Genomic DNA, 23,067 nt, shown 5'->3' on the forward strand with positions numbered 1-23,067 from the left:
AGAATAGAAGAAAACTTGCAGGAAGATGAGTAAGAGTATTTTATTCAGAAAGAAGAATGACACCATATCCCAGACATTCGTCAAAGCACAAAATTAGATCCAATAGACCGAAAACAGCTAAGATAAATATTTACAAACAGCACACCTTTTCAAACATTTCGCGCGAAAATAAAGATGAAAAACAACAATTCGATTCGGTTCTATGCCAATTTCGGTAGAGGCCAATTTCATCAAAGGCTATGTAGACTTTTTGTAGTCCGTATTTGACGTGACTCAACTAGAAAATTTATTCTTTTGTTAATTTACAATGTTGTTAATAAATATGACCAGATTACTTACAAATAAGTCTTCTACTTCGATCAAAACGAGTTTGCCGAAGATCCTACAATCAGTTCCGGATTCGGATTCCTGTTAAGTTACGATAAAGTTACTTTCTGGTGTTTTTATAACAAAGAAGGTTACTTACGATCTGATGGAGAATATAAAGCAAGATATTTCGCAAATACAATATTTATCCGGGAACGACAATTCACGGCAGTGAATTCGACCTAATCGGAACACATTTCTTCAATTAGCAAATCGTATTTGATATTTGGAGAATATTATCATAACTTACGTTTAATCAACCTACTGATCGGAATCTTGCTAGAATAGCATCAAACTCAGCTAAGAAAATGCTGCACTTCGGCACGAGAGAATACAATTTCAAGCAGAACTATAATTTTCACCAACCAATCTATCAAACACGTTTTTCAATTTTTTCCGACTTTCCTACTTTTTCTTTTCTCCTTTCTCTTCTCACCTGTCTAACTATCAAACTGTCAAACTAATCTGTCACAAAATGGGTTTGATGTTCCCCCTAATTTCACCCTCTCAGGGCCGTAGCAACAGGCGAGGTCGAGCATGAGAGGGTTAAACATGTTGCCAATTACAGAAAATCAGCTAAAACTTCTCTCTAACGCTGACAATCAGGCATCAGAACAGATACTCTTAAATTAATTGGATCAACAGATTGATTTCCCTTTAGTGGCACAACATCGCGTTATTCCACACACAACCAATTATGGACAACGAAAACAAATAAGATCGAATCGAAAGTTATTTTGTATAGTTTTTTTTTTCCCTGGAATTTTCGTCCTTGTTCAATGGGCGATGGAATCGAAAAGTTATTCTTTTTTTCCTTAAAAAAAACTTGTAATATTTTCCTAGAGTTGCGTGAAATCTTAGCTGCGCCCCACTTACACCAGCACAAAACCAATACACAAATTCGGCAGTGCTTCCATCGCTTGTCGATTTGGGGCCGTTTCCATTTTCTGAATCGCTGGGGTCTAAAACGCTTCGTTTTTGTTCCTTTCAGAAACTCAATCTGGGTTTCGTAGGGGTAAAGGGACAAACGACTGTCTCACGGAGATATTGCAATTAGAAGGACTTCTTACATCCCGCAGGGTTCATATTTAAGCCCACTTTTGTACAACTTTTACGTTAGTGACATCGACAGTTGTCTCTCTGAAGGTTGCACTCTAAAACGTAGTATCTGTTATACAATCTACTGAGTCTCTGCACATACCTCTACAAGATACTTCAGACAGATTGTCATCCTGGGCTTTGGGGCTTGGGATTGAGTTTTTTCCACAAACACGGAGATGTTTGTTGAGAAACATATACCTGCTCCTCTCAATCGTGGTGTTTTAAGTACCTTGGGGTTTGGCTTGATTCCAAGTGTTGAGTCGGTGGCTCCGCTCGATTATCCCAAAGACAAACCTTAAACCCTGGTTTACTAGATTGAATCTGAGTCGGGATTTTGTTCGTATATTTTCCCGTCTCATGTCCAATCATTATTCCTTGAATGCAGTACTCTATCTCGTGTGAGGATCACCTTGTTGCAAGAGCGAATTTCATAGATTCCATTCGGGCCTCGGGTACTGTTCTCTTCAAACTCGTTTTGTAAACATACAAAAACAGTTTGACTCCTTAAGCGTATGAGTCGTTTCAATAAAAAAAAATAACAAAAAAAATAATTATTACGTTTGTTATAAAAAAAATCTACGAAAACTGCCAATATAACAAAATTTAAAACCTAACAGGTCATTTTATATCAGAAACAGAAGTTGCTGGGACAGCTGATTTTTATTATTCAAGACGGCAAATTAGGTGCAATATAATACGCCGCGCCGCCTTTCACAGACGGAACACAGCTAGGATAAATATTTACTTTGAAATCCCAACCGGCAGACGATATAATCGGCACGTTGACAAAAACGTAAATACTGTACAAGAGAGATCGGTCCCGTTTCAAGTGATATGGAAAATACATTTTCTTACTTTGTGGTGACGACGAGTTTCTTCCTTCAGTAGGAAATGTGCTAGAATATGATGCACTATTCGAAAATGATAAGAAAGATGTTTTTTCTATTATTATTTAGTTACAATTTCTATGGATTGTGTAACTATAGTTAGTCAATAAGAGTAAGTTTATTTAAACATCATTGCACAGTAACATCTATTTCAAGAAATACAAAAAGAAAATTGCGAATATGAAATAAATTTTGAAACCAAACTAATCTGCGATTACAGCTAAACAGCAAGAGGTAAACCCGTCGTGTTTCATGCATCATGTTGGCACTTGAAAATAAAAGTTACATTGGCACGCAACAGCCATATTTCCACTTTGCAGCCGACACTCTCTTGCTCGGAGCTGTACTGGACACGGTAGCGAATATTTTCGAACGTTTCACTTTTCCACTACATTTCTATAATGGAACCGTCTACCAGGGACGAAGTTTTCCCGTATAATTACTTTTTAACACGATATGTATTTTGCATGTACGAATGTAGTACTGAAGCTGCGCCAAAGAGGCATGGAATTGTAGAAATATGATTTTCAGCTGTTTACATTGAGCAATTGTGGAATGCAATTTTTGCTGAAGGTAATATTTGCGTTTTTTTCTTCTTATATCTATACAAAGCATGTTAAAGAAATGATGTGTATCTTAAGGTCCCGCGTTTGATTGGATGAATAAATTGATGTAAAATTTGTTTCAACCTTCAGTTATTTTTTGTTAAATGTATCTTCGACATATCGGTCAAAATTAGGTTTAGAATTAAACTTTACAGTGAGGTTGTATTTGAAAAACAATTCCAGTTTTGTTGCGATGTCTCAAATTTAGAATTTAGGAATAACTTTTTGATTTTTTTAACTCAATACGCATTAACAATTTGCGGTACCATATCTAATGATTACTATGTACCATTCTGACTTAACCTCCCGGGAACCGATTGTCATAAATGCTACTTGAATGGCCAACAATAACGATGAGCTATTACGCCAACAACGGGCCATACGCCATATTCCCCCTGCCACCAGAACCAATGTGGCCATGTGGCCATGTGAGCGGATGTTATTGAAATTCAGCCGGTTGACGCCTCTTATGTTAAACTGCGACTTGCTTGAGTCGTCATTCGTCATACGAACGACAAACGGCTGCAGTATGCCTGCAGAAAACTCCCTGGTAGTTTGAATGGAACGCATTGTTACCTACATACGTACCTAGTGCTGGAATCATAAGTGTGGCGAATCACGCGACATATTCACACATTTTTTTCCCTCAAAATAATCGTATTTGGTGAAGTCAGCTTAACTGATATTCTAAAAGGCTCCCATGAGTCGCACTATTGTTTAAAAAAAATTGCTACATTTTATGATGATGAAAAAAGTTCTAAAACTCTTGAAACGCTTAGTAAGGGAGAGTTCAAGTAGGCGTTGCCTTGTAAGGACGTCAAAATTTTCGCTCCGTTCAAAAAGGTTTCCGAAAAAAATGAAAATGGTATAGAAAAAGATGAAACGGAAATCGAATCTAGCTGGTTATAACTTAAAAGATGAACATTATTGTGAAGTGCGCTGTAGCTTACGGTAAAATCTCGTGAATATTTCATACACCGGAAAAATGTGAGAAGAGGCTTTAGAAGTTCCGGTGCCAAAGTTCCCAGTACCAAAAACGCATCAGCCCTGCTTCTGCAAACTTAAACGCATGGATCAGTGAAAAATGTATCCTCTCGATGAAAACTTTTTTTTTCAGTTTAAACCGTTTTACAGATATAAAATTTGAATTTTTTTTAGAAAACCTTTATGAAGCGAATGGCAGGAAACTTCACGCTTTATTTCTTTCCTTGTTCCGGTTTCTTTCGCGTTATTTACCACATTGTTGGCCTGGCCGTAGTAATCATAATTCATGTTTACATGTAAAAGAAATTACGTTGAAAAGAAAAATGAAGGACGCAAGTCTTTTATTTTACAGAATTCTTACATGTTTGCTATATTGGTGAAAGAAGAAGAAGAAAACTTTTAAAACTTATAAATGTTAAAAAGTTAAAATCTGAAGAAAGTATCGATACACTCCAGATCTACTGTTTTCTGAAATAGTTGCAGAACCTCTTTTAACCTTTATTATTACCCATATCAGTTGAAAAGCGACTGATCTCTTTTATAGTATTTACTTTTTTTGTGAATTATACCTAAACAATAAATTAAATTAACATTTATAACCAATTTATAAATGTCAATTTAATTTATTGTTCATCAATGCAAAAAGACATACCGCTGTTAAACAGCTAATAACTTTTTTGCATAATAAGAAACTAAGTTATGGTCCTCAACAAAGTTGTTCAGCGGAAAATTTCCTTCAGGAAATTTATAAATTGGCACAAAAACCAATACCAGGCTCGGTTCCCCAGAAGAAACAAAAATTATGTTGATTTTTCAGTACACAATATTCAATTTTACCATACAAACCTAAAAGTCCAAATTTACTCATGTAAGCGTTACTTAAAAATTCTGCAAAAAATCATGGATGAGTTTTGGACCAAAATGAAGCTTTTTAGACCCCAGGGTTTGAGAAATTTAAAAATGACCCGAAATCGACTCAGTCCAATCCTCATATCTGTTGTTTTTTTCTGTTAAATTTGAATCAAAGTTTGTTTTTTGCCTAACAGAAGGTTCTATTTATAAAAATTTCAGCTATGGTTAATCTCTACAGATCGCCCAACCCCAGCGATTTTTTAAATGAATTTTCCGCTTCGCAGCGAAATAAATCCGGAGCGCAACTGCGAAATTACAGTTGAAACAAAATTGTAGCCGGAAACGCCTCAAGTGAACGCGACCTTCGAGTGAGTGCCATGTGATTCACCCGAAAGCTCCGAAAGCGGAAGAAACGCCCCTCGGACATCGTGCCAGAGCACGTACCCGCCCGATGTGTACAAGGAGGGATGGGATGGGAATCCGAGCTGCGCTGTAACAGTTTCTCGTCGTTTTTTTTTTCCATACTTTTCTGCAGAGCCCATTGAAAATAATTGCAATCATATGAATTTAATTATAAATAAATATGAAAAATTTCCGAATTGATTTTGACGGTGAATCAAATTTTAAAAAAATCTTTTGAAAATTTTAACAGAGTGTGATGAAGATACTTTTTAAAAGATTTTTAAAACGATAGAAGATAATTGTATGTCAGCGACATTATATATTGAAAAAAGGAATTAAAGTTTCAATAAATTTATGTCCATAAAATAAAAAGATTTCTAAAATGTTTTTTTAAGAACTTTGCAATAAAAAGTTAATCAGTAAAATTAGTTTGATTTGTCAATTTAAAAGTTTTTGTTACATTATTATATTAAACGATTTTCTCTGAATTTATCAGTTCTTATTTTTGTATACATTTATTGAAAAAGGAGTTTCGGATTCCAGCGTGTAGAAAAAAAGGAAGGATAATTTAAAAAAAAAATAGTTTATTTTTATTTCAATGGCAAAAAATGAAATACAATCAATATAAGTATGAATATAACGATTGCTGGGACATAAAAAAAGGAATTCACTGCATTTATTTAAATTATTTTTTAATGAAAGTTTTTAACATATTCTAAAAAAAATTATAGATTTTTCATTAATGAAAATAATTCATGTTTATGTTAAATTTATCTTAAAATGGAGGACAATTTGAAAAAAGAATGAATACAAAAAAATAATACGTACATCCCAACATTTATCAATTATAAATCCCGCAGAAACAAGGTCAATCCAGTGATTTGACCGCATCAAATATATTAAGTTATTTAGGAAATCCAAATTTAGATTCAGATGGATTTCAGGTTCAATTTCACAAAACTTAGATTCAGATTTCCGATTTAGACTCGAAATACAGATGGATTTCAGATTCAATAATCACATTTTAAACTAAGATTCAGATTTCAGATTCAGATTTCAGATTCAGATTTCAGATTCAGATTTCAGATTCAGATTTCAGATTCAGATTTCAGATTCAGATTTCAGATTCAGATTTCAGATTCAGATTCAGATTTCAGATTCAGATTTCAGATTCAGATTTCAGATTCAAATTTCAGATCAGATTTCAGATTCAGATTTCAGATTCAGATTCAGATTTCAGATTCAGATTCAGATTTCAGATTCAGATTTCAGATTCAGATTTCAGATTCAGATTTCAGATTCAGATTTCAGATTCAGATTTCAGATTCAGATTTCAGATTCAGATTTCAGATTCAGATTTCAGATTCAGATTTCAGATTCAGATTTCAGATTCAGATTTCAGATTCAGATTTCAGATTCAGATTTCAGATTCAGATTTCAGATTCAGATTTCAGATTCAGATTTCAGATTCAGATTTCAGATTCAGATTTCAGATTCAGATTTCAGATTCAGATTTCAGATTCAGATTTCAGATTCAGATTTCAGATTCAGATTTCAGATTCAGATTTCAGATTCAGATTTCAGATTCAGATTTCAGATTCAGATTTCAGATTCAGATTTCAGATTCAGATTTCAGATTCAGATTTCAGATTCAGATTTCAGATTCAGATTTCAGATTCAGATTTCAGATTCAGATTTCAGATTCAGATTTCAGATTCAGATTTCAGATTCAGATTTCAGATTCAGATTTCAGATTCAGATTTCAGATTCAGATTTCAGATTCAGATTTCAGATTCAGATTTCAGATTCAGATTTCAGATTCAGATTTCAGATTCAGATTTCAGATTCAGATTTCAGATTCAGATTTCAGATTCAGATTTCAGATTCAGATTTCAGATTCAGATTTCAGATTCAGATTTCAGATTCAGATTTCAGATTCAGATTTCAGATTCAGATTTCAGATTCAGATTTCAGATTCAGATTTCAGATTCAGATTTCAGATTCAGATTTCAGATTCAGATTTCAGATTCAGATTTCAGATTCAGATTTCAGATTCAGATTTCAGATTCAGATTTCAGATTCAGATTTCAGATTCAGATTTCAGATTCAGATTTCAGATTCAGATTTCAGATTCAGATTTCAGATTCAGATTTCAGATTCAGATTTCAGATTCAGATTTCAGATTCAGATTTCAGATTCAGATTTCAGATTCAGATTTCAGATTCAGATTTCAGATTCAGATTTCAGATTCAGATTTCAGATTCAGATTTCAGATTCAGATTTCAGATTCAGATTTCAGATTCAGATTTCAGATTCAGATTTCAGATTCAGATTTCAGATTCAGATTTCAGATTCAGATTTCAGATTCAGATTTCAGATTCAGATTTCAGATTCAGATTTCAGATTCAGATTTCAGATTCAGATTTCAGATTCAGATTTCAGATTCAGATTTCAGATTCAGATTTCAGATTCAGATTTCAGATTCAGATTTCAGATTCAGATTTCAGATTCAGATTTAAGATTCAGATTTCAGATTCAGATTTCAGATTCAGATTTCAGATTCAGATTTCAGATTCAGATTTCAAATTCAAATTTCAGATTCAGATTTCAGATTCTTAAGATAAGTTAACCACCGTTAATTAATTTTGTAAATTTATTTTTCGGCATATCGGTGAAAAGTTTCACCGATATGCCGAAAAATAAATTTACAAAATTAATTAACGGTGGTTAACTTATCTTAAAAATCATAATAATAGGCTTTAAAAATCAAATCAAATCAATGGTTCAAAATAATTCGGGCTAGCCAAATTGGACCGTTGACCCTAATGATTAGCACTCATACAGTGCATTCATGCCGTGATAACGAAATATCAACACGGCTAGCGCATCGATAGAACCATTGCGCGCAATAGGGAAGCTTTCTGGAGCTTAACGTACGCCATATTTTACCCGTCCGGAGTATACGTGTCCACCACATGTAGACTTCGGACCAACCAGATTTCATTGTATAGGTTAAGGTAGTGCCACCTCTATCCCGGTACTACTTCTCCTAAATAATGAAATGTTGCAGGGTAAAGTATGGTGTACGTTAATAAGTTTCCTCGCAAAAATGCTCTTTCGCTCTTTTCAACATCTGTAAATTTTCTTCTCACTTCTCTATCCATCTTTATCAATTTCATAACTACTTTTCACCGATATGCCGAAAAATAAATTTACAAAGATTTCAGATTCAGATTTCAGATTCAGATTTCAGATTCAGATTTCAGATTCAGATTTCAGATTCAGATTTCAGATTCAGATTTCAGATTCAGATTTCAGATTCAGATTTCAGATTCAGATTTCAGATTCAGATTTCAGATTCAGATTTCAGATTCAGATTTCAGATTCAGATTTCAGATTTAGATTTCAGATTCAGATTTCAGATTCAGATTTCAGATTCAGAGTTCAGATTCAGATTTCAGATTCAGATTTCAGATTCAGATTTCAGATTTAGATTTCAGATTCAGATTTCAGATTCAGATTTCAGATTCAGATTTCAGATTCAGATTTCAGATTCAGATTTCAGATTCAGATTTCAGATTCAGATTTCAGATTCAGATTTCAGATTCAGATTTCAGATTCAGATTTCAGATTCAGATTTCAGATTCAGATTTCAGATTCAGATTTCAGATTCAGATTTAGATTCAGATTTCAGATTTAGATTAAGATTTCAGAATCAGAGTTCAAATTTATACTTTGAATTCAGATTTGAGATCAAAATTAAGAATTAGATGTCCGATTCAGAAGCCGAATACTTAATACAGAATACAGGTTTTCAAATACCGGATTAATTTTAAATAATAACTATGTGGCTTCCAAATCATAGCTCAGCGGTTTAAACTTACGATTTTATTTTTTAAGAATTCAAATTGAAAAATAAAGGAATTAAATTTGGAAAAATAAAAGTTGGGAATTCAAAATTTAAGAGCAGTTAACAGTACGAAATTCATAACATGGTTTCTAGGGATCAGAATTTCAACTCAGAATCAGTTTTTAGAAATCCTAAATAACGGAACCTGGTTTTCATTTTTTTAAGTGGTTAGTGTTAAGAAATTCTGAACCAAATATTTTTTTTTTCTGGCATTCATCTCAAAACTTTGATAGTTTAATTTTTTGTTGAATTCGATTAGTTGAAGTTCAATGTGTTAAAGGAGCCATAACTGATTATATTTTGACTCGTTTACATTGCATTGCTTAAATTGAAACAAGTGAATTATCGAGAAAAAGTTTACAAAATAAAATCAGCTTTAAAAATAGAAAGAGTTCCAAAAGGTTAAACTAACCCTTTGAACACATTTCCTTGATTTGAGAATGTCAAATTGAAAATAAAGGATGAAAATTTCAGATTTTCTGGATTTACTGGATTAAACTCTTGATATTCGGAGTCAAAGTCTTAGTTCAGAAATGAATAGCACATAAAACTCTAAACTATACATAGATTTTTATTATTTAAAGTTGCTGGTATTTTGCAATATTTTTGTTTGGAAAACAGGAAAAAAAAACCGAATTCTGGTTGCATTATAATTTTATTTCACATTCGGAATTCGGAATTCAGTTTTGACAGTACAAAAATCAGATAAAGATTCAGAAGGTACTTACAATGAAAATCCATCTTCGATAATGATGTCTTTTAAAATTCTGATTTCACTAATTTCACTAATTCATTGTCACACTTTCACAACCGAAAAAAAACAACTTGAACTCACACTTTGTTTAAAAAAAATCTAGCACGTACACCTGCCACGTCTGCAGGGATTCGAAGCACGAATGAAACTGAACTTCTTCCAAACAATATCAACAATAACAGCCATGGCTAAAGCGTTAAACAAGCAGGTCGCCCAGAGCCAACACATTCAAAAGCAATTGCGTCCAACCATAGGAAACTTAAATTTTAAAACTGTGTTGGTGCGTGAAGAGGGACCTCGGCACAAAAAAGACCGAAAATATTCTAAGTTCGGAATCTCAAAGCCGCTGCGCCTTCGGAAAATCACTCATTTATTCATTTGGAGGCGGAATTCATTATTTTTTTCTTGCTGGGACGGAGCTCAAGTGTATATGAGAAGTATCCTAAAAAAAGTTCAAAAATATCTCAAATTAAAAACAAACAAACTTTTACTTTTTTATGCATGACTTTTACAGTGGATAGATTTTTTAATTGGGGAAGTTTCTGTGGAAATTCAAAAATTTTTTTTGGAAAAATTTAATAAATATCGCCGGCATTTGTGTCACGTCATCTAAAGCAATTCAATTGCTTTCCCCGAAAAGCTCCTCCACCACCAGCTGCTAATAAAAAGCAATATCAATTTGGCCCGACCAGATTTAATTTCGTGCCTGGCTTCCCTAGCTGATAAAGTATCCCGCCGGAGTTCCATGTGTTCAGAGTTTTAATAACCATCGAATGCCATTCCCATTAACTTCTGTTGTGTGTGATCGCTTGATGGCAATTTTAACGGACCAGTTCAGTAGATTTTGTTATTTTTTTGGCATCGATTCAATCAAAATCAGGCGATCGTTCGATTTATCTCAATACCGATCAATACTTGAAGCTCTAAAGTATTTGTTTGGAATGGGAAAATTTTAGTAATTGAGATTGTGTTGAAAAAATGTAATGTAAAATTATATTAACATTTTCTTTTTGTCATTAAATTGTTTGCGTTTCAAGATCACTAGACAATTTCAACCCACGCATCATTAATGTGAAATTTTTATTTCACCCTAAAACACTCTACTGAAACAAAATCGATAAATAGTTTCGATAAATAGTTTTACGATACATCCCACTCTGTAGCCTGTATATTTTGTGACAGCTGGTCAACAAACTGTATGGCAAATTCGTGCAGCACTTGTCTCATTGCTAAAAGCGAGTGAATAGCCGTTAGCACGTGATGGTTGTTCCATCACGAGCAATAATCTCATAGCGCCAGGAGTTGACCCTGAAATTGCTTGTGTATATAATTGCAAATTCAATGCTCCAAGCGATTAGATGTGTTATGAGCTGAGGATTTCAGATTAATGGATGGAGACACGAGCTGAAGTTTTTTCTTTAAATTGTAATCGATTAAATGCAAGTTAAGTTATTGTTCAGACCATGTATAAAAAATATAAATTGAATTCAAATCTTCGTCACGGGCCAACGACTATGAAGTGGAAGATACAGATAGAGTTGCAGCCAAGAATCACAAAAATGACAAATATGAAAAAAATGACATAAATGAAAAAATTGCAAAAATGAAAAAAATGGCAAAAAGACAAAAAGGACGAAAATTTCAAAATCTGACAAAAATTATAAAAATGACAAAAAATGGCAAAATGACTAAAATGACAAAAACTGGCAAAAAACAACAATGAAAAGAAAGATATTGTGACAAAAATTACAAAAATTACAGATGTGACCATGATGACAAAAATGACATAATAAGACAAAAAAAAACAAAAAAACGGACAACAAAAATACAAAAAAGACTTAAAAGACAAAAAAGACAAAATTATAAGATTGAAAAGTTTGACAAAAATGTCAAAAAACGGAAACAATGATGAAAAAGAATAAAAAGAACAGAAAATGACAAAAAATATTTTTTTTTAAATAACAAAAATTACAAAAATGGCAAAAATGACAAAAATAACTTATATAAAAAAATGGAAAAAAGACAAAAATGACAAATGTAACAAAAATGACGAAAATGACAAAAAATACAAAAATAGAAAATATTACAAAAATTAAAAAAATTAAAAAAATTACAAAAATTACAAAAATTACAAATATTACAAAAATTACAAAAATTACAACAATTACAAAAATTACAAAAATTACAAAAATTACAAAAATTACAAAAATTACAAAAAATTATAAAAAATAAAAAAAATCACAAAAATAAAAAAAATTACAAAAATAACAAAAATGACGAAAACGACAAAAATGACAAAAATAAAAATAACGACAAAAATGACAACAATGACAAAAATGACAAAAATTCCAAAAATAGCAAAAATTACAAAAATTACAAAAATGACAAAAACGAAAAAAATGACAAAAATAAGAAACACTACAAAAATGACAAAAATAATAAATAATAGCAAAAATGAAAACAATAACGTAAATAAAAAAAAATTACAAAAATTACAAAAATGACCAAAATGACAAAAACGACACAAATGACAAAAATGACAAAACTGAGAAAAATTACAAAAATCACAAAAATGACAAAAAAGACAAAAATGATAAAAAGGACAAAAATGATAAAAAGAACAAAAATGACAAAAATGACAAAAATAACAAAAATGACAAAAATGACAAAAATGACAAAAATGACAAAAATGACAAAAATGACAAAAATGACAAAAATGACAAAAATGACAAAAATGACAAAAATGACAAAAATGACAAAAATGACAAAAATGACAAAAATGACAAAAATGACAAAAATGACAAAAATGACAAAAATGACAAAAATGACAAAAATGACAAAAATGACAAAAATGACAAAAATGACAAAAATGACAAAAATGACAAAAATGACAAAAATGACAAAAATGACAAAAATGACAAAAATGACAAAAATGACAAAAATGACAAAAATGACAAAAATGACAAAAATGACAAAAATGACAAAAATGACAAAAATGACAAAAATGACAAAAATGACAAAAATGACAAAAATGACAAAAATGACAAAAATGAAAAAAATGACAAAAATGACAAAAATGACAAAAATGACAAAAATGACAAAAATGACAAAAATGACAAAAATGACAATAATGACAAAAAATGACAAAATTGACAAAAATGACAAAAATGACAAAAATGACAAAAATGACAAAAATGACAAAAATGACAAAAATGACAAAAATGACAAAAATGACAAAAATGACAAAAATGACAAAAATGACAAAAATGACAAAAATGACAAAAATGACAAAAATGACAAAAATGACAAAAATGACAAAAATGACAAAAATGACAAAAATGACAAAAATGACAAAAATGACAAAAATGACAAAAATGACAAAAATGACAAAAATGACAAAAATGACAAAAATGACAAAAATGACAAAAATGACAAAAATGACAAAAATGACAAAAATGACAAAAATGACAAAAATGACAAAAATGACAAAAATGACAAAAATGACAAAAATGACAAAAATGACAAAAATGACAAAAATGACAAAAATGACAAAAATGACAAAAATGACAAAAATGACAAAAATGACAAAAAATGACAAAATTGACAAAAATGACAAAAATGACAAAAATGACAAAAATGACAAAAAATGACAAAATTGACAAAAATGACAAAAATGACAAAAATGACAAAAATGACAAAAATGACAAAAATGACAAAAATGACAAAAATGACAAAAATGACAAAAATGACAAAAATGACAAAAATGACAAAAATGACAAAAATGACAAAAATGACAAAAATGACAAAAATGACAAAAATGACAAAAATGACAAAAATGACAAAAATGACAAAAATGACAAAAATGACAAAAATGACAAAAATGACAAAAATGACAAAAATGACAAAAATGACAAAAATGACAAAAATGACAAAAATGACAAAAATGACAAAAATGACAAAAACGACAAAAATGACAAAAATGACAAAAATGACAAAAATGACAACAATGACAAAAACGAAAAAAAATTGGAAGAAATTGGAATGACAGAAAAAGCAAAAAAAAAAAAATTTCAAAAATGACTAAAATGACAAAAATGACAAAAATGACAAAAATGACAAAAATGACAAAAATGACAAAAATGACAAAAATGACAAAAATGACAAAAATGACAAAAATGACAAAAATGACAAAAATGACAAAAATGACAAAAATGACAAAAATGACAAAAATGACAAAAATGACAAAAATGACAAAAATGACAAAAATGACAAAAATGACAAAAATGACAAAAATGACAAAAATGACAAAAATGACAAAAATGACAAAAATGACAAAAATGACAAAAATGACAAAAATGACAAAAATGGCAAAAATTACAAAAATTACAAAAATTACAAAAATTACAAAAATTACAAAAATGACAAACATAACAAAAATGACAAAAATTACAAAAAATTACAAAAATGACAAAATTTACAAAAATGACAAAAATTAAAAAATGACAAAAAGGCAAAAATTCCAAAAATTACAAAAATGACATAAATGACATAAATTACAAGAATGACAAACGAACAAAAAGATGGCATGTGAAGCTCCCTTTAACCGTTTCTTGGTTAAAGGGATCTATCGATGTGTAGCCTTCTCAGTTTTTCACCATAAATTATGGTGTTTAATCTCTTGAAAAAGTTGTAGTATTTAGATAAATTCAAGAGTCTGAATGTTACCCCACATGAAGATTAAATATGGAGAATCGATTGGTATTACTTGCTCGAAGTTGATGAATTTTGCACTTACAGTGCCGGCCAAAAGTTTGGGATCACCCACTAAAAAACATGAAAATTTTGATCGTTCATATCTCAGCCGTCTTAGGACATATTGAAAATCTTCTGATCTCATTTGAAAGATAATGAGCAATAGCTATCTCGGAGGTATTTTGCCCAAATATAATGTTTTAGTTTTGAACTTAAAACTTAACCTAAAGTTATAACATTTTCAAAAAATCGCACTCAATATTCAAAGCCGATCATCTCGGGATAGGGTGGACCAAATCTCAAAATTTTAGTGGCATTAAATTCCTGTTCTTTACTTCTCAAAACACAATCAAAAAATTTTGTGAAAAAATTCAAAAACGTATTTTTAATTAATAAAATAGACACTTGAGTTATCGTCCAAAAGTTTGGGATCACCTCTTTGTATGGTGAGTTTGGGATCATTCTTATAAAATCATGCAAATTTATTTTATTCATATCTTTCTCATCTAACATCGTATTGCAGATCTGAAGGGTTCATTTGGAAGCTTAGGAATTGTTGTTTTTTAATAAATTCATTCAAAAATTATATTTTAAGGTGAGAACTATAAAAAAAATCTGGGAACTTTCAAAAAATCAATTAATTTCAGGTGATTTTTTTATGGTTATCACTTTAAAAAATAATTTTTGAATGAATTTATGAAAAAACAACAGTTCCTTAGCTTCCAAATGAACCCTTCAGATCTGCAATACGATGTTAGATGAGAAAGATATGAATAAAATAAATTTGCATGTTTTTATAAGAATGATCCCAAACTCTCCATACAAAGAGGTGATCCCAAACTTTTGGACGATAACTCAAGTGTCTATTTTATTAATTAAAAATACGTTTTTGAATTTTTTCACAAAATTTTTTGATTGTGTTTTGAGAAGTAAAGAACATGAATTCTAATGCCACTAAAATTTTGAGATTTGGTCCACCCTATCCCGAGATGATCGGCTTTGAATATTGAGTGCGATTTTTTGAAAATGTTATAACTTTAGGTTAAGTTTTAAGTTCAAAACTAAAACATTATATTTGGGCAAAATACCTCCGAGATAGCTATTGCTCATTATCTTTCAAATGAGATCAGAAGATTTTCAATATGTCCTAAGACGGCTGAGATATGAACGATCAAAATTTTCATGTTTTTTAGTGGATGATCCCAAACTTTTGGCCGGCAGTGTATACTCCCTTTAGCTCTGAGGTTCTCATAACATCTTATGAAATACAAATACAATTTACATTTGAATATTGTTTTTCTCTCCTCTTTCAGATTAATAAGAAACGAAACCGGTCGTGCCATCCTGCGGGTTATTTCGGGACCACGAGCCTTCAAAATAGTATTATTCGCCAGACTGACGCCGATTCCCTTCGGACTGCAAAACACCATCTTCGGGGTGAGTAAAGTATTTTTATATGTTATGATTTTTTTTTCTGTGGTGCTATGATGGTTTTTAACTTGAAATTTGTTTAGGTGAAATCACAAAAATCATTTTTTAGTTTAAACTTCTATGCACATCGATGATACTTATTTATTTTCTACATAATTTGCTCTAACGCATTTTTCAAAGCTTCACATACCGTGAGACGACACGACCCAATTCAAACAATAAAAGTAGAAGTATCTCCAGCTTAAACGTTTGGAGAAGCGAGAGGGCTTCCAGTCGTCCAAGTGTCACTCCTATTTATGTTGCTCGAATCTCGTTCGTTTGACAGAGCAACTTTTCATGTACTGGCCTCATCTGTCCAGAAAAGAATAAAACTTTTCTGGTACCAAGATCTTGTGAAATTAATGCTCTGTTTGCGCTGTTGAAGGCAAGGATTTGATAGAACATACTGATCGGTACCACATCTATTAGGAATTCAAAATGATTTGTGTTTGTAATTTGTGTCCTTTTTATGTTCACTTGAAACTTTAATCAATTTGATCGCACACACCATTACTTGTGCATGTACCCTAGTGTACTCTCTCGCAGCATAACAAGTTTCGTCAAGAGAGACTCACACAATATTAAGTTAGCCATTTTAGCAAGATTAGAATAGATAGTAAAGTTGAGCTGAATACATGGAATTTTACTTCGCTAAATAAATCTTGATTTGAGACCTACTAAGCGACTTTCATACTAGTTCCGATGTCGAGCCTAAGCAGTTGGCAGCCTAAACATTGTGTCCTTCAAACCGGATTCGAAGATATATAAACACTCAGATTGGCCAGTTTTGTGATTTCCTCACTTTGGAACACTATTATGGCCTATTTTCATTTGGCTGAAGGAATTTTCCGCCCAAAACAACCGACACGATAGTTTACCAGGGGGAACTTACTGGAAAACTGATTACTCCAATGAAGAATTTGACTACAATTTTAATGCCCTACTATAAAGTTGATTAAAAACTTGAAAGTCAATGATCTTTTTCAACTTCTTTGAACGACCAAGATCTGTTAAACGATTAACTTACTTAACGTACTTTTGATCGAAATTTTCAACAGAAAATACCATCAGAGTTAAAAGTTATAGAAGTTGAAATTTGTAGTTATTACGGCAGCAAATTAAAAAAAAGCATGAATCTTGAAAACAAGAGCTATTAGAGAAAAAAAAATGCCTATCCAAATATGCCTATCTTAATGAAATCCCAATATCTTTGCACTAAACTCTTTGCACCTTGGAAAAAGCAGAACCTTTGTAAAACTTTGAAGGGTTCCGTGTTCCGCAAAATGATCACGAGTTCTTTAATAGATTTTTATCTCCCTACGAAAGTCATGTTCAGCGTCTGAAATTATCAAAAATCACCTGAAATCCTTGGAATAACGGCCAAAAATGAAGTTCTGTAGACTTGGGTTGATTGATCCTTTGGAATTGATATGTTCGATAGAACATTTATCATTTTTTTAAAATGTTTTATAAAATGATGTTTTATTAAATTTGTAGTGACAATTTCCAATAAAGTTATTGAAATTTGAAAATCAGGATTCAAAGTACCAAAACCTTTAAAGAGAGTGATAGAGATTTATTTTGAATGTGAAACATTAGGCGCTTAAGATTTTTGTATATCAATGATTCAGAATTCTGAGCAAAGTTTATAATTGCGCATGGTGAAGCTTTTATAACACAGATTAGACGAAAATATTTTAGATTTTGAGAGTTGAAAATCAAAATAAAACATCTAGCATCCAGTATAAATAATACCAATCAAAATCTAGTATAAAAGTATGATATTACTGACTTCATCAAGCCTAGTTCTGATTTAAAGTTATCAATCACAGATTTAGATTTTTTATGTAGCAGTCGAATATAGAATCAAAGATAAATAAAACAACCGCATGACATTACATTATTTAAAAAGAGCATGAATCAACTATATAAATATCGATGTTCATATTTGTTAAAGAAGCTAACAATATGAGAAGAATCCGTTGATGTAATTCAAGTAATCTCTATACTATCTGAAAAAAAGGCGTGCAGTAGAATCGTTAAAGGAAACTTATCTGTTATCACATTTCCAATAACACATCTCTTAGAAGGCAAGGTTGGTCATCGTGCAGTGCAATTGACCATTCGAAAATAATCAATGCATTTATCGCAGATTAAGCTCACTGCAGATTAGTCATGCGTGTATGAGGGGATTATTTTGCTCATTTTCTTGCTACAGAATTAGTGTGATAAAGCTAGGAAAGATTAAAATTATGTCAATTGAAGATTGTGCTGTGCTGTGATTATCTATCTAAATCCATCCATCCATCCACATTCTGGGAACTGTACAATAACGTAGTAAAATGTTTTCATCACAGATCTCTCGGTTTGATTCCAGCACCCAATCCATACAATTTAAGAACCTTCTGTTTGGAAAAATAAACTTCCACACAGTATAAGGTCAATAGGCCGGCCCCGAAAATGATCCAAATCCAGCTGAATTTTAATCGAACTGTTTACATTTTCCGCTCATGGATTTTCTCGCAGAAGCGGCTGCTGGTGTGTGCAATTTATTGCCTTTCTCGCCAAGCAGCGGGCCAGAAGAACGCACTTGTGCTGTGAAAGTAAAGGGAAAACTATTTTCAGCTTCACAGACAAACCACCCGCGCCGCCGATTGTTGGTTTGTTGATGTCTTTATTTTCATTCGTAAGAAGGCGGCGGCGGGTGGGCGCTTTATTTTTTTCTGGTGCCTTTTCCACGCTTCATGTTTTCTTCCAACAATTTCCACCGATACTGTCTCGCCTCGCTACGTTGCAGAAAAACGTGCACCAGCAAGAGTTCTCCCGTTTGGCGTCTTCGAGAAATGCGATTGTAAACATTTTCTTTCGTCACTGGCACCTCATCCGTTTAGCAGCGATTAACTCTTCAAGCTTTACGGGACAAAAAAAACAATGTAAAGTCAAGGTTCCCTAAGTCGGTTAGGGCATTTATTATTGTGTTTATAATTCTTATACAAAAAATTTATTTATTTGTGACACTTTACCACTTTACCATTCGTGTGTTACCCAAAAAAGGAAAAATAAAATACAATTTCAATCGGAAACTTTGAATTTGCTTTTCTAAAATATCAATCTTTTTTCCTTTTGACCACTGCTTAATCGAAGCCAAGAAAAAAATCGATTTATTCGAGTTTCTTAGCATATTAGGGACAGTTGCTGTCCGTCCACAACACGTGACTTCACGCTACTAAGTAATGTACCACATGTTCATTGAGAATAAGAAGGCATCGCTCTTAATACCCGTATAGTGTAATAGTGAAGGTGCACATATGTAAAATAATAGGACCCTCTTTTTTATCTGTAAGTCTGAACTTAATCTAATGAAAATATGTGGGGGAAAGGTTTCCTAAATGGGCCTATCGGGTTAAATGCCCCTACGGCTGTTTGACGAAATGGCTGACTAGACAGCATATCTTACCAATGCATTTTGAGGGTGATACGCTTAGAACATAAGGCAAGAAAGAATTTACAAACTCAAAAAAAAAAAAATTAAAAAATCATACAAGGTTTTGATACATTTTGATGTAATATTTCGACTTTTAAAAATTATACGGAAAGAAAGAAAGAAAGAAAACGAAAATTAGGATGGTTTTTGTTTCTAATTCAAATGAATTTAGGAAATAAAACATATTTCAGCTTTTGTGGAGGTTTAATAATAATTATATAGTGGAATAATAGAGTAATTTTGTATGCCCTCATCATGTTTGTAAAATGCCCCCATCCTAAAATAACAGGTTAAATAGAATAAATAAATGATGTTTATCATTGAACCTTCAAATCTAAGCTCTGTGGATATGAGTAGTCAACCAAGCTAAGCTAAGCTAAGCTTGAACCTTCAAATCTAAGCTCTGGTCAACATCTTAAGAAAGAATTGAAGATCTAAAAACAGATTTGATAAAGTTTTTTCTCATGGATGAACTGCTTCCATAGTATGGCAACCCTAACTTTTGTTTTATTCCATAAAATTATAATACACAGAGATTTTTATGAATGAAATTATACGGAAATATTGCCCAAAACAGAAATTTTGTTCAAAATTTCAAAACATAAATAGGCGCATTTAGCCCGCACGGTTTGACGTTCGGCATTTTAGACAACACTTATAATAAAATCGTTTTCTCGGAAACGGATGGAAATTTTAACATAAAAGTTACTCCAATGTATAGAAAACAGATGACTGCACACGTGTATGTAAATTTTGTAAATATTCGATGTGTTATTTGATTATATCAGTGTTCTGCTTAATAGGCGCATATAGCCGCTCCTCCCCTAGGATCCACACTTATGGTAAAGTTCAGATCAGTAGCATAGTTGATGAACACAAAACAGTATGAAGATATCGGATCCTAGATTTAAACACAATGATCGTAAATAGTCCTTCTGTCCTTTCCTTAGAATCCCCACAGATGAAATGTAGATCATTTCTGTGATTAACACATCGCCAAAGAATGAATGATGAAGACTTAATTTACGCTATGAAGTTAGACACAACATGAAAAAAGCCTCTTCAGAAGCTCCCATCAATGATGGTGAAAAGTACGTGTTTGACCTCGGCCGATGGGGGAACTGGTATTCGGGGAAGACGATGGGATGAAGCTGACCAAACAGTTCTTTGGCTGCACTGTTCACTTCCGGAATACGTCTCCAACTGATCCAACTGAAAATTACAAAAATGATAAAAATGACACGAATGAAAAGTTACAAAAATGAGAAAATTAAAAAAATCACAAAAAATAAATCTTTACATAATAGTTTTTGTGCAAATTTATAAATTCTCTCAAAGAAATTTCCGATCAACAACATTGTTGAGGACTGTAACTTCGTATCTTATTAGGCAGAAAAGTTATTAGCTGTTTAACACGGATTTGTCTTATGTCTAGTAAGATACGAACTCACGATTGAATTTTGTTTTAATAAAATGGTAAGGCTGTTCGATTTTTTGAACACATAGTCACTTTCTTATACAAATTCCCATACAAACTTTGAATTTTTTTTTTTTTTTTTTTTTGGGATTTTAAACACAAACTTTGAATGTTTTGCTACTGCCTATGCCTATGCCAGCAACCACCAAAACTCTTTGATATTTTCTGTGCCCAGAATTTGACCAGTCTAAATCAGGTATTTTTGAAAAAAATAAATTAAAAATCAATAAACAAAAAATTGTAAACCTACAAAAAATAGTGTACAATATCGAGCATACCGTTTATTTTTACCAAATTTCTATCTTCACAGATCAGTGCGGTCAATTCGCGTAGCTACCATACCGGCACGGTCATCGGGTTGCTGCCGGCCCAAACGATCAACGTTTATCTGGGCTCGAAGCTGCGATCGATCCACGAGGTGCTCAACGATCACAATGCTGCCCTTGGCCTGGCCGGTTACGGGGTATTTGTGGTTGAGGTATTTACACCGATGGTTAATCTAAGAGTTAATTGTGATTTAAGTTAAAAAATGTCTTCTCTATTTTAGGTTATTGTTGGTGCTGCCCTAATGGTGTGGGTTATTCAGAAGGCGCGGACGGAACTTTCCGCTGCCCTCCTATCGGACATGGATTCGGACGAAAAGATTCTGATCGAAATCGAAGCGTAGGATTGGACCCATCATCGGAAGATAATCAAGGGAAATTCGTTGTCCCAGAATAGTTGTGTATAGTCTATATGAATTGTTAAGTTTAGAATAGAGTAACCAAACAATGGAACGAATGGTTTTATGATATTAAGTTTTGGAAAAGGTGCAATTAGCGATGGTTTTTTGTTCCTATGAAACTAACGAAAGACGAGAAGCTGGAATGTGTGGTTTATGGTATACAAAGATCTGTATGTAAATATTGAAAAAAAATCAACCAAATTCCGATTCTCGCTCCAAACGCAGCTCTAATCTAAACTTATGTTCGTACCATTGAAGAACAACCGTCCAAACTTGCTTTAAAAACCGATATTTTCCACCTCGTTTTTTACACAAACAAGTTTTACTGAAAAAAAAATAGATGCATTCGCGCATTCGAAAGCAAGCAAATTAGTACAGAGAGAGTAGAGATAGAGTGTGCAAACTGATTAGTCAGTCATTCGGGTCGAATTTGCATAAATTACCAGATTGTCGATGTCCGTTTGCCGCCTTCGGTCTCGAATATTTAAGGTTGATAAAAAATGTTGATCATTCACAACCAAACATACAGCAGTACAAAAGAACAATATAATATATACACTCACAGATACACAGACGACATTTTTAACAGCGTTTCAGTCACACCGAATAGATACAGATTACAAAAAAGGGTCATTTTTGGATATGGTTTATAGTTTTAATTCTTTTCAACGAAAAACGAAAATAGGGCGCTAGAAGAGTCGAGCGACTGATAGTTAGCAAGATAATAAATTATTGTACGCGAATTGTTTACTAAACTATTTTCTACCTACATTTGTTCGGCGTAATCGCTCCAAAATGTTTTCCATATTTAATGTGATAATCTAAGTGACACTATAAAACAAACACAAGAAAAATATCGCTGCGATGAAGCCATTATATTCGAAGTAAGTTATTTAGTAGCAGCATTTTAAATGTAACCCTCTATTTCTTATTATTTATTTGTAAAGTGTTTTTGCTCTGTACATATTTTAGGTAAGCGTTCACCGTTTCTAGGTGTGTAACAACAACATTTCTCTTATGAAGAAAACTATTTATGTAAGGATATTGACTAAAAGACTATGAAAATCAAGAATTCGAATACAGATGATATGAATTGGAACCATCATCTCTGATCGATCGAAAGTTTTCCCCGACGTTTTGAAGAATCCACTGTAGAACATCTTGTACGTCGGGAATCAATTGGGCAATCGATGGGCAGTCCTATGACTGTTTATAAGCTTTAACTAAAAATTTATCAAAAAAGTACCTTTTGAAATTTTGAAAATGCTTTCGGATGTTTAACATATGTATAAAAACTAC

At 32.1% G+C, this 23,067-nt stretch overlaps 1 protein-coding gene across 6 annotated transcripts in view; it reads left to right on the plus strand.

Annotated features, from left to right (window-relative positions):
* Nucleotides 1-22,873, plus strand: part of LOC129745739 (transmembrane protein 64-like) — a 39,737-nt gene extending 16,864 nt beyond the window's left edge. For all 6 annotated transcript variants that reach the window (XM_055739058.1, XM_055739059.1, XM_055739060.1 and 3 more), the window contains 3 exons: nucleotides 15,927-16,050; nucleotides 21,355-21,522; nucleotides 21,592-22,873. In XM_055739058.1, coding sequence (XP_055595033.1) covers nucleotides 15,927-16,050; nucleotides 21,355-21,522; nucleotides 21,592-21,711 — 412 coding nt within the window. In that variant the 3' untranslated portion in view covers nucleotides 21,712-22,873. The remainder of the gene's footprint in view (nucleotides 1-15,926; nucleotides 16,051-21,354; nucleotides 21,523-21,591) is intronic.
* Nucleotides 22,874-23,067: the final 194 nt, after the last annotated feature.

Source organism: Uranotaenia lowii, chromosome 2, assembly GCF_029784155.1.
Source record: "Uranotaenia lowii strain MFRU-FL chromosome 2, ASM2978415v1, whole genome shotgun sequence".
Taxonomy (NCBI): Eukaryota; Metazoa; Arthropoda; class Insecta; order Diptera; family Culicidae; genus Uranotaenia; species Uranotaenia lowii.